Source organism: Mustela putorius, unplaced genomic scaffold, assembly GCF_011764305.1.
Source record: "Mustela putorius furo isolate JIRA1106 unplaced genomic scaffold, ASM1176430v1.1 tig00537248_pilon_pilon_pilon, whole genome shotgun sequence".
Classification (NCBI taxonomy): Eukaryota; Metazoa; Chordata; class Mammalia; order Carnivora; family Mustelidae; genus Mustela; species Mustela putorius.
Window position 1 is genome coordinate 4,772,983 of NW_025422387.1, and position 13,323 is coordinate 4,786,305.

General features: G+C 41.9%; 1 protein-coding gene across 4 annotated transcripts in view; it reads left to right on the top strand.

Annotated features, from left to right (window-relative positions):
• Positions 1-12,061, top strand: part of CLIP1 (CAP-Gly domain containing linker protein 1) — a 122,277-nt gene extending 110,216 nt beyond the window's left edge. For all 4 annotated transcript variants that reach the window (XM_045073585.1, XM_045073582.1, XM_045073583.1 and 1 more), the window contains 6 exons: positions 834-886; positions 6,767-6,884; positions 6,964-7,114; positions 7,748-7,797; positions 9,919-10,043; positions 10,392-12,061. In XM_045073585.1, the coding sequence (XP_044929520.1) occupies positions 834-886; positions 6,767-6,884; positions 6,964-7,114; positions 7,748-7,797; positions 9,919-10,043; positions 10,392-10,617 (723 nt within the window). In that variant the 3' untranslated portion in view covers positions 10,618-12,061. The remainder of the gene's footprint in view (positions 1-833; positions 887-6,766; positions 6,885-6,963; positions 7,115-7,747; positions 7,798-9,918; positions 10,044-10,391) is intronic.
• The last annotated feature ends 1,262 nt before the right edge of the window (positions 12,062-13,323 follow it).

Below are 13,323 nucleotides of genomic sequence, written 5' to 3' on the forward strand. Positions count from 1 at the left end.
AAGAAGTGAGTCTCATCCCTTAGTTTTTTGTTTTTTTGTTTTAAATATTTATTTATTTATTTACCTGGTGGGGGGTGTGTGGCGTAAAGAGCACAAGCAGAGGGAGAAGCAGGCTTCCCACTGAGCAGGGAGCCTGACCAACAGACTCGGTCTCCATCCCAGGACCCTGGGATCATGACCTGAGCCCAAGGCAGACACTTAACAGACTGAGTCACCCAGGGGCCCCTCACCCCTTAGTTTTATTAACAGTGTGAGTTGAAATTCGTATTTCAATATAATAAACTCTGTGTGGTATAGATCAGGGGGCGGGAGTGAATCTTCTCTCACAGGAGTAATTAACTGTTTTGTTTTTCACCCTTCATGGAATAATAGAATTTTAGAACTAAAGGGCGACTGGAAATTCTCTTCTAACTTCCTTGTATTATAGGTGAGAAACCAGTGCCTGGAATGTGGAAGGGATGAAATGAAATGAGTAAACAGCCTGTTCCTAGCCCACCATGAGTTAGTGACACTTAGTGACACTTGCTCTGTGTGATTTCAGTAAAGGAGCCAGAATGTTAACAGTGAAGTTTTCACTCATTCATTTAAGAAATGAAAGAAACATTTATCGAATGTTGAAGATACAGCCTGTACTGAGGAAGGGGAGTCATCCGGGTCATAAATGATTTATAAATTAACAACTGTACATGATGTACTAACCACTGCTCTTTTTTCACTCTCCTGGCCCACTGATTTATCCATCCTGGCCTGGGAATGGGACATGTGGGATGAGAAATAGCTCTCTCTCTCTGGACTTTTGTAACGAACTGAACTTCCTGTGTGTTTTTTTCCAGCTAGAAGAGGAGAGATCTGTGCTCAATAATCAGTTGTTAGAAATGAAAAAGAGGTAGGTTTTCTTTTTGTGTTTATTGTTGCGTGTATGTGTTTAATTAGGAAAATGTCAGAACACGATGTGACTTGTAGAAAATATGCTACCTCCTCATATTCAGAAATTTGGATTATGATAGTTTGGTCCTCGTGATTAATAAATGATGAAAATGTATTTGCAAAAGTTATGGTATTCATTACCAAGACAAAGAATAGGTTAATTTTTAAGCCTTTTTCAGTTGCATTTATTCATAAGTGTTCTAAAATCGGATTGTCTCATTACATTGTTGTTACCTCATTTTCAGGAGCTAAAAATGCTGTTAATTTTACAAAGAGTAATTGATCGGCATATAAATACTGATTGCATTATATAAAAATGATAACTTTTCAATAATAATAGCATCAATTTGAATTGTTTGTCCAAAAAAAAAAAAAAAAGAGAGAGAAAATAGCTTTGTTCTTGTTCTTTCGTGATAATCCAATGATATGTAAGTGGAAACCTTCTAGCACTTTTGAGTAAGCATAAACCGGCCCCGAGAAATAACCGCTGAGAAGCCTGACGCTTCTCTACCGCGACCGTCTGTCTGTCTGCTCTTCGAGAACGTGGGGTTTGTGTCTAGAGAAATCCTGCGCTTTACGCCGCCCGCCGAGCCGCCGCGGGGCGCGCTCCGGCCGAGAACCGCCGCCGCGCGGTACCGCGTGGACGAGCCCCGCCACGGCGACGCGCTTTTTTTCTTAATGACACTAAAAATAACTCTCCAAGAATATCTGAACCGAGAGCTCGTCCGTGCTCTCGCAGTGTCTTATCCGGGTCAGGCAGGAGGACGCCCCTCCCCGCCGACTGGTGGGCCCCGCGGGGCCGGCTGTCCCCTCCCCCACCCCGCACCCGGCGCGGCGGTTGCTTAGGAACCGAGGGCTTCATCACCCACAGAGTCGTGGGAGCCGCGAGCTGCTCTGGCGGGCGCTAGGCCTGCGTCCAACAGCGCCTTCCCTCCTTCCTTTTTCTTTCTTTTCATTAAGAAGTACTAAGATTCGTTCTTCTGAGAAGTTTCCCACCAGAAGGCGCGCACGTGTCGTCCGCGCCCCCGCCCCGGTCCCGCCAGCTGGTCCGCGGGCGCCGGGAGCTGTGCGACCCGCCGGCCCTTCCTTCCGGCCCGCGTGCGGGCGGCCGCCGCGCTGCCCCCGGGGATGGGCGGGGGGGCGCCTCAGGATATTGGGTTTTACACAGTTTTTTTCAAGAGAGCCTCCCGATGCAGTAGTCAGCGGGGTGTGAGGACAGTCGCGGGGCTTACTCCCGGGGCACTGCGGTCAGCGAGCATATGGAAACGGGCTGGTGGAAGCCGGCGGGCGCGGGCCGTAGCCCTTTGTATTCGTGATCCACAAACCTGATCTCAGAGCCGCCCGGTGGTGTAGGGCGGGGGGTGCACTTACAAACGGGGAAACGGAGGCCCGAGATGGCAGGCGGCCGGCCAGCAACCCGGACGCAGGCCTCAGGTCCCCGAGGGCTTCCTGTTTTCATGCTGCCTCTTTGCTCACTGTGCATTTATTTTATTGTTACTCTTAAATCTTTTTTTTTTTTTTCCTTAGAATAAAGCTGCCATGCTTCCCTAGTCTTTACCATGTGACTTTAAATTACATGCCTTTCAAAATGTGCTCAGGCATGTGACTTTTTTCATGGCTTAAAAAGATGAGCTAAGTTTGGGTGCGTGCTAAGGCCACTGTTTATGTCCCCAACTTTGCTCCCATTTTTGAGTCCTGGATGAGTTTAGGAGATAGTCTCCTGAAAATTACTCTCTATATCAATAAATGCAGATAGAGGTGGCATTTTTTTCTGAAAGTGAAAATTTTAAAAACCTAACTTCTCCTGTTTTGCACTATTCTATTGCCAAATTAATCCTCGTGGACCGTTATTTCTGAAATCTGAATGCAAATATATTGTAGCTAACAATTTGGACCCTTAAATGCCTGCTAAAAGCCAGTTTGACAATGGATTCATAGGTCAGTGTGTGTGTGTATGTGTGTGTGTGTGATAGTTAAGTAAATTGAGCATGGGGTGCTGAAAAGAATTTGATATGCTCTTAATTTAAAAGGCTGAAAAGTACTTAAGCCATAAAGGTATTTTCAATGTTGTTCATGCAAGAAGAGAAGTCTTAGACAAGAATTTAATTGAGAAGTGATCTCTGAACATACATAGTCAAAGTATTAGCTAACTGTGTCATTCAAATGGTCATCGTATTGAAGGGCAGAACTTATTCCTGACCTGTAGGCCCAAACTACTTACCATTCAGTAGTAGCATTGTCCTATATTTGCTACAGTCTTTTGGTATCTGAACATTGAATTGCAGGCAACATGTAGTAAAGGCTTTTCTCCTAACATAAACACGTAATCATTATTTTGGAAACTGGTTTCCAAGTTAGGCAGACCTCTTTCAAAACAGGCTTCCAGACAGCTGAGAGAGCAGAGCCAACCTTGAATTGCTCTGCCTGACGGAAGTGGAGAAGCAGGTTCCTCTATCTACTGAAGCTTAGAGCAGATTGGGGAACGTGGTTGGCTTCCCTCCCTTCTCCAGGCTTTGTGGTGTCACGGAGAGCCCAAATCTCAGATGCGGACTCTTCGGAGTCCTAATTAATTCAGTTAGTGTAAATGCAGGCTAAACATCAGGAACCGAAACTGGTTGGCGATACGGAGTCTGAAGAGGTCCTGTGCTACTTCGGCTCATTAAGCTCACTGTGGGTTGCTGACTGTCTGACTGTCTCGAGCTTGCGCTACTTACCAATGCTCATTTCACCCTCTCTTTTCCCTTCCCTACTCCTGCTTCCTTTGCTCTATCTGTGTGTCTTTAATGGTAAGACTAAAGAAAGTCTATCCACGTTATAATAAATAAACTTAATATATTTTTAGTAAAACAAATTGTTGTATATATTTTTTGGCTGCCTTTGTCCCTCTGTGTCTTGCTTTTGTTTTGTAAAATATTCTCAGCAGTACATACACACACACACACACACACCCCACACACCAGTTTTATACCTATATACTGCAAAGAACTTCGGCGCAAATTTAGCTCTCCTTACTGTACCTGCATTTCTCTTCATGTTTCTAATATTTGGTTCTTGTTATCTTGCATTTTTAAAGCTTGGTATTTGCTTCATTACTAGAATTTATTTCTTTAGTAAGTAGTAAGGAAAGAATCTGGATAATATGTTCCCCTTGGGGGAAAGATTTCTGGCCCCCATAGCTGTTCTTTCAGATCATGTTTATCTTCCCTTCTTGATACTTGCAGTGACAGCAAGTCACTCTGGCCAGCATGGCTACAAGGTAACAGAGGGGTGACCCCCCGCAGTGTGCTTTGTGACTCAGATGTCAGTAACCTTGGCATTAGTGACTTAAATTAGTCCCTCTTAGTTTGCGCAGTGGGATTAGGGCTTAGAAATAGCCTAAGAAGCCAGCAACAAAGATCTGCCATAAAGACGAGCTGCCAAAGGCTCCATGTCCTGTCATCTGGTCTATAAATCACAAGGCGGATCCCTTTCGTAACGTGTCTTTTGATCACTTGTACAAGAAACGTTCTGCTTGCCATCTTCTTAGAAAGCAGCCCCCCTTACGGGTTGTGTGTACGTGATAAACAGATGAAAGTTCCTGTACTTTTTTCCTTCCGCCAGCTGGTGGTGTCTCTATCCCTCCCTAACACAAAGACCGGGTGAGACTTGGGCTACTTAGAGTTCAGATTATAGAAGAACTAATAACCCCCCAAATGCTGGTATTTTTCAGTAAAAACATTAAAAACTACATTTTTTCAGATTTCACTTGGATTTGTAACAAGTGAAACTCTCGAAATAGTTTTTACAATAGAATAAACTACCAAATAAGTTTAATTGAAAGTTAAGGAGCCCCAGATTTTTGGGGTAACTTCAGATAACATCAGATGTTTACTTTCCAGGTGGAAGAAGATGTTTACTGTTCATTCCTTCCATTAAAATTTTTGCTTTGTTTTAACCTAAACAAGATCCTGTTTCCAAGCAAGATGTTGTTCACTTAGTGATTTAACAGCACCAATACCCACCCCCTCTCCAGTGTTCATATCAGGCTTGGGTGTTGAATTCAAGAAATTCCTGTAAGTCTCAGATTCTTTTCTTACTACTTATCATCCTGAAGTGTAAGTGTAAGCCACACAACAAGATAAAAACAACACTTATATTTTCATCTTCGTGTAGAATTTCAATTTACCATAAATCATGAGAATTCTGTAATTCGTGTGCCGGATATCTTGGGTCTCACTAACCAGACATACATTCTGCCATTTCTAACTTGGGCCTCAGTTTCCAATCCTTCCAGTCAGTTCTAAAACAGACTGAACCATGACATGCCCAGCATTCACTCAGTTCCTTCTTCTAGAACGGGAGCCATCTGGCTGCTTGTCGTTGAAGTTTTGAACTCTCACTGAATCATCTACACCAATGCAGTGTTGTGGGTTGGATGGCCTTAGGGCCAGCTAGGACCTTTTTACCCAGTCTGTGTTTTTCCCAAAATATTTTTGAGATTCAAGGACTTTTCCCCTCTTGTTTCATACTGCACATAATTTTTAAAACCTTTTCATTTTGAAATTTAAGATTTACAGAAGAATCTCAGAGGCAGTACAGAGAGTTCTCACGTACCCTGTGCCCCGTGGCCCTCAATATGCCCATTGTATACTCCTTGGTACATTTGTCCAAACTGAGAAAGCAACATTGGTTCCATGTGCTTAGCTAGACTCTAGACTTCATTCAGATTTCCCCAGTTTTCCCATTAATGTCTTTTTCCTCTTCTGGGATTCAGGCTAGGAAACCACACCGCATTCAGGGGTCGTGCGTCTGCAGCCTTCTTCAGTCTGGCACAGTTCCTCAGTCCGTCCTCATCTTTCATGACCTTGGCACTTTGAATGCATGTAATTTTTACAACAAAAATTTAAATAAACACACACACTTAAACGCACAGGAGCTTGCCCTTCTGGGTTTTATCAGTTGTGTCTTTGCCCTCCGTCCCTGTCTTCCCTTCATCTTCTCCTTCCTTTTTCCAGCCCTGGACTCCAGGATAAATGTTTCCCTCTCCTTAAGGCCTGGTCCCATTCCCTCTGCTGACAACCAAATGCTGAGACAGGCTGAGAACATAAACCAAGCACTCTGACCGTCTCCCTCCTGACTCCTCCCCGCCCATCCTTTCTCGTTCTACACCTGGAAATCCATTTTTAACATTTCTGTTCCAGCCTTTATGTAATTACCTTTCATCTCTATGAGCAACGTAATGTCCTTTTTCCACATTCTGTGGATGAAAAGTCATACCCTTTCAGTATGAATTGCAGTAATAGCCTTTGCTACTGTTTTGGCCCATGAGATCTCAAAAACACATTCTCGGAAGTTGCCAAAAATTACTGAAATTAGTGAGAACCAACCGATACCTCCAGCATAAAACTGCTCTGCATGACATCTGTGTATACTCGCTTTGCATGTGTGTATTTTAATTGTTGTTATTGCTTGGTAATAATTTATTCAAGAAGTAACAGAATTCAGTTGGGAGGGGGTAGATTTTAAAAGAATTCTTTGGGGGTAACAGTCTTGTTTTGTTTTGTTAATTCTCCGTCTTCCGAAGTTATTAACTTGTTTCTTTAAATTCAAATGGATACAATGATATGCAGATTCTGCATGTCTTTGTGTAGGTAAACTTGTTCTCCTTCACAGTGAGTAAAATTTCAAGTAAAATTTTGCAAGCGTCATAGCCTCAGCCCCCTTCAAAACTTCCCCGCGATACGTTTTTCTTTATTGTTAACTCAAGTTAATGTGTCTGTTCTAGGACTGTTACACACCCACCACTCTCTCGGTTGATTTCTGGAATTTTTTTTTTTTTTTTAACTCTTTGGTCTTTTAGAGAATCCAAGTTAATAAAAGACGCAGATGAGGAAAAAGCTTCCTTGCAGAAATCCATCAGTATTACTAGTGCCTTACTCACCGAAAAGGACGCAGAGCTGGAGAAACTGAGGAATGAGGTAGAGTACCCTGTGAGGGGGCCGGGCCGCTGCCTCCTCTGTTCCAGCTGCGAGCCTAAGCTAACGCGCTGCGTTTCAGGTCACAGTGCTCAGGGGAGAGAGCGCCTCCGCCAAGTCCTTGCATTCGGTCGTTCAGTCTCTGGAGTCTGATAAGGCGAAGCTTGAACTCCAGGTCAAGAACTTGGAGCTCCAACTCAAAGAAAACAGGCGGCAGCTCAGCAGCTCCTCAGGTAAAGTGATGGCCACGGGGGGCTTCTTTCCCACCCCGCCGCTTCCCGCAGAGGACCTGTTTCCCGTGAGATGACCTTGGAAGGCGGCTGGGCTGCCCCTGACCTACCCCCTCTGCTTTTGGCTCTCTCCCACCACTGACTCAGATAAGGGCTAGTCATGACCCAGGTCTTGCACACGGGGACGTGCCTGGCATGCCCCCTTCCCGGAGCGTTGGCAGTGACAGGAGCTGTAAGTGACAGCTGCCCTCCCAGTAGCCTCGGTGGGCTCTGAAAGGGAGCTGCCCGGACCGGGAGCCCAGGTGGTCCCTTTGTGAGCAGGTGACAGCTTGCTTTGCCACTTGAGGTCCCAGGTGGGTGTGGCAGGCATCTTCCATAGTGGGGGGCCATCCCTGAGGGAGAAGACAGGCAGGGGAGGGCCAGCCTTTGTGCACCATGTCTGCCCCTCGGGGCTCCAGATGCCCCACAGGAACCCATGTACTGTTCCCAAAGAGGCCCATTTGGGAATTTCACGTGAAAATATGTGTCTGATACTGGCTCGTTGGTTGTAGTAACACCAGGGGAAAAAAGATGGACGTGTTGTGAATCCCCCTTTTTTTTTTTTTTTTTTTTTTTTTTTTTTTTTTTAAATATAAGGCAATACTGATACTCAGGCAGAAGAAGATGAAAGAGCCCAGGAGAGTCAGGTAATACTCCCCCACCCTTTTTTTTTTTTTTGCTTGGCTTACTATTTTAAAAGATCATTTAACTTTTTGAAGAGGTGGTATGTTCATATGGTCTAAACAATCAGTAATATTAAAAATATATACAGTAGAGAGGTGCCTGGGTGGCTCAGTCATTAAGTTTCTGCCTTTGGCTCAGGTCATGATCCCAGCATCGTGGGATCGAGCCCCACATTGGGCTCCCTGCTCCATGGGAAGCCTGCTTCTTCCTCTCCCACTCCCCCTGCTTGTATTCCCTCTCTTGCTGTGTCTTTCTCTGTCAAATAAATAAAATCTTAAAAAAAAATATATATATATATATATAAATACATATATACAGTAGAAAATCTCCATCCACACACCATCTCTCATCTGCTCAGTTCCCAGGCTGTCAAACAGGTAATCATTCTTATTGGTGCCTTTTTAAAGAATCTTTCCAGAGATGTGAAAACATATATATAAAAAACAAAACTACTTGTCTCTTTCCTCTCCTTTTTGACACAAGTGGTGGCATATCTGGTCTTTTTAGTAGCTGTATAGTATTCCCTTATATGGATGTTTTGTGATTTAATCAGTTCCTTGTCAGTTGACATGACATTTGGGATGTTTTTGATCTTTCAGGTGTATTAGGAACAATGCTATAATGAAGTATCTTGAACATCTATCATTTTGAAGATATACTACTATTTAGTTAAGACAGATTCGTAGAAGTAGAATTGCTCTGTCAAAAGATTCCTTGCTCCTCTTGACCTTAAAAAGACAGAGTTCTTGAAAACTATTTCCCTAAAGCCACAATTATCAAACAGCCTTAGTTTTAAAAATAGGATTATATGGAGGCAAACTATTCCATGTTTAGAAATAAATGGCACATAAACAACTAATGTCCACCTTCAATTTTAATAGTACATTTTGGATATATTTATTCTGTTCAAAACTCAAAGGCATAAAAAACCATCATCTTCAAAGAAAAATTTAGTGAGTTTATAGTTTGTTTTAGTTCTCCAACATCTCCTTTGAAAGACATGAAAAGATTCAACAGATGCACTAACTCACCTTAATAGTGTTGTCTGCTTGGTCTGTGCTTTTGTCTGATAAGCATAGACTCAATTAACCGTGTTTTCTTTTCTCCTTTCCTTTCTGCTTCCATCTGTTTCATCTGCCGCTGCCAACACTTTGTTCCAATCAGCAAATGGTTTGTTTTATGTTTCCTAATTTGTGAGCATGCGTGAGTGTGTGTGTGGTTTGCCACGATACTTAAATGCATTTTGTGACTTTTTCTTCTTCCTGCGGTGTGGCTCCTAACATGATAAAGCCTTAGAAAACGGACCCCCCACTTCAGTGTTGGAAGGGGTCTCCTGCTGAGAATCCTGAAGCTAGTGGTTGCTAGCTCTGTTTCAGAACTTGCCCTAGCAGGAGAAGTCGGGCCAATATTTCTTTAAAAAGTGAAATATTTCACTTTTAATATTGTAAAGTGGGATTTATTCAGTGGATATTTAGAGAAATTGGACCTTTTTTATTATATATGAGGGAAAAAATGTTTTTAAATTAATGTGCCCTTGGTTTGAAAGGAGACATTAGGACAAGAGTGTCTCCTCCTGATGGTCACCTCATTGTCCCACTGCTCAGTGAATCTTGGCACAGGTGCTCCTTGAACATGTGGTACCTGAGTGCTGCTCTATCGCGTGTGCCACTGTCTCCTCAGCGGAAACGGAGCTTGAGCCTTCGCTTTGAAACACCTCCATTTTTCTCTTACGATGACATATGCTGACTGTTCCCTGGGACCAGTCAGTAGATGTTAAGCAGTGGCTGGAGGGGAATTTCCATGAACTTGTCCAAATCTACAGAGCCTAAAAGTTCTGGATTTGTCCCAGAGTTTAATGGAACAAATGACTGGTTAGGTTTTTTGTAGAATTTTGTATATGTATGTGTGTATATATAAACCACTTAAACGTGGACTCAGTAATGGCCACCATCTGCCCCTCCCGTGATGCCAGCACATTCCGCAGCCATGGCGTGAGAGTATGCTTTCATGACGTTCTTGATCCTCCAGTGTGCATTTTAGACATTTCATACATTTGTGTCTTTTTTTTTTTCCGGACAAATCAGATTGATTTCCTGAATTCAGTAATAGTGGACCTTCAGAGGAAGAATCAAGACCTCAAGATGAAGGTGGAGATGATGTCCGAAGCAGCCCTTAATGGGAACGGCGATGACCTAAACAACTACGACAGGTATTTTATATTAAGCAATGCTGATCAGAACCTTCGTTCCACCAAAATGAAGGTTTTTAAAGTTACAAGTTCTCCAGTGGATTGGAGAAACAATTGTCTTGGCCATAAATCGATTTCCATAAATCTGGCAAGAGAGTGATGTAGCACTCTATAAATGATTTGATGGGAGAGAGTTTCAAGTGTGGACTGTAGAACGACCAACTTGAATTAAATGTATGACATATACTTGAGGCTCCCAGACTTGTCCATAAGTAGTTCTTGCTTCTTTTGTGTTCATTGCAACTGATGCTGTCTCAGAATTTCATCTGATAGAGATGAGTTTCTGATCATACACATTAACCTTTGTAGTGATGACCAGGAGAAACAGTCCAAGAAGAAACCTCGCCTCTTCTGTGACATATGTGACTGCTTTGACCTCCACGACACAGAGGACTGCCCCACCCAGGCACAGGCGTCAGAGGACCCCCCCCACTCCACACACCATGGCAGTCGGAGCGAGGAGCGCCCGTACTGTGAAATCTGTGAGGTGTTCGGGCACTGGGCCACCCACTGCAATGACGACGAGACATTCTGATGGGCCCAGCCTCGCGCCGGGCTGTCAGGGGCGCGGGCACGTAGGCGACAGAACGCAACAGAACACCAGCATCCTGTGTGCAGACTTCCGGAGAACCCACGTTATTTTTGACCCCACCCACAAATCTAAGAAAATATTTTGAGCTTCAGTAAATCACCTTTTAGTCTCCCCTTAGAATTTGAAATAATAAATAATTAGTGGGTGAGTTTTCACCTCTAATTTTGTCTTCTTGATTTTTAAAAGTTCTGACAAGACATTGCACCAGATGCCATTACATTTACTGCCCCGAGGGAACCCTCCTAGAACAATCCCTACCCTCACAATACCTTATTTAAGTAACTTTAAATTATGCTGTTACTTTTCATATTTGCACTAAAAATTTCCAGGCTGCGTTTGTATATTTAGATGTTTGGGTTAAGCTCTGACACTGGAATGAGTTGGAAAAATGTGCCATTTTGCATTTTCATCTACTCATTTAAAGTATTTTATTCTTAAAGAAGTATCTGAGCTCTTTGCACTACCTGTTGTCAGTAGTGCCTTTATTTCAGGCTTGATAATACTTGGGTGTGATTATAAAATCATGAAGCAGGTAAAGGGAGGGGGCAGCCCCAAACTGCTGTGGGGACATTTTATAATCTATATGCTGCACCTACTCACTCGACTGTGCTGTTTTGTTCATTGGTTTTGCATAATTTCAGCTTCTATATATTATATGTATATATTTTTTAAAAAATCTATATTTTGGGAAAAAACAATGACTTTCTTTTCAGATTTTTACCTTTATGAAAAAGAAAACACATCAAGACATGATGAACTAGGCCAGAATATAACATCATGTGGCTTTGCAACTGTTTTTTTCTGTTTTCACTTTGTTTCTTTATCAGATATAAATAACTGGGAGAGTTTTCTCCAAATCTGTTTCTTTCTCCAGCAGATATCCCCAGCAGTCAATTAACTAGATAATAAGCCACAGTAAAACACCTAAATTAACCAGTCTGCAATCTTTACAAGTTTTTTTTTTTACCGTGTTCCTAGATGAATGTACGATGAGAAATTCAACATTAATAATTTTGGAGTTTCTTATCACAAAAAATAAAAATGAAGGACCTCAACCATCAGAAGTTTATCAACCAGTTTGAATCTATTTATCTTCATTTGAATGTCTTTTAGAATATGTAAAAAGTAATAAATGTGTCTTCCATGCTACATGTATAATAAGAACTTCTATAATTGTATATATGCCTTTGATGTATTTTTCCCCTCAAGATTATCAAACATGTGTCTGACAAGTGAAAAATCTGTAATGAGTTGAAATTTTTGGTTATAAACATATTATAATAGGAAGTGTTTCACAAACAAAAATGTAAAGCAGTATTAAAATTTGAGAAAACAAGTGTTCTGTATCTACTTTAATAAATGGTTCTTTTTTGCCAGTGGTAGTAAACTGGTATTATTGTTTTACTTGTTTATATCATTTATTCTCAGGTTTATTTGTCTATGTTTTTTCTTAAATGAGCAAGCACTATATATCCAAATAGAAATTTCTACTGCAATCTTGTTGATAAACAGCTTTTAAGAAATCAATGTATCCCCCCCCCAAAAAGAAAACGTATTCCCATCTCATAGCATCCTATGACCCACTTAACATCAAATCAATACTACGATTATTATCCATTGCTATATCACACTGTAATACCTGACAAAAATATAAATGGCACAAGATAGTACCAACTATCAATCCATAGTGTTTTAGAAATTCTGAACGTTGCTATGATGTTCAGCAAAATGATTACTGAACCAAAAATTTGTTTTATGAGCACAGATTCCCCAAAAGGTCTCGCCGAGATATTTCCAAAGCGGTTATTAGTTGAACAAGAACATTACTTTAACCTAAGTAATACCCTGTCACTAGTCCTAGACTTCAGTACTAACCAAAGGGGATTAAAAGACTCAAACTATAAACTTACTGTGATACTCATTTTGCAATTTATACTTCGGTCAAATCATGTTGTACATCTGAAACTAATACAATGTTACATGTCAATTATATCCATAAAAACTAAAAAAACACTAAGGCCTACAATATTTATAGGGCAACTACAGCAGTATAGCAGTGCTTCCAAACATTTGGTCTCTACACAAGTTAAACACCTATGTTGATCATCTTCTAGCATCCTGATCCTGTCTGAGAAGGAGGGTTTATCATCCTGGTCTTGCTCATTTACATTCATGTGTGCTTGGGATTTCTAGCCTTGGGCATTTCAACTCTTAACTCTAAGTTAAAGCCTCATTTAACAGTTCATGACAAGGCCTGCTGAGCTCAACATGTATTCTCACAGATGGTGCTAAAATAATACACATTTTCAGTTGGGCAAAAAGCCTGCACATGTGACAATTTTTAAAAAAGATTTTTTAGGGGCGCCTGGGTGGCTCAGTGGGTTAAGCCTCTGCCTTCAGCTCAGATCATGATCTCAGGGTCCTGGGATTGAGCCCCACATCAGGCTCTCTGCTCAGCGGGGAGCCTGCTTCCCCCGCCCCCACCCTACCACCCCGCCTGCTGCTCTACTTATGATCTCTCTGTCAAATAAATAAATTTAAAAAAATAAAAATTTTTTAAAGATTTTTTAATTTATTTGACAGACACAGTGAGAGAGGGAATACAAAAAGGGGAAGTGGGAGTGGGAGAAGCAGGCTTCCCCCTGAGCG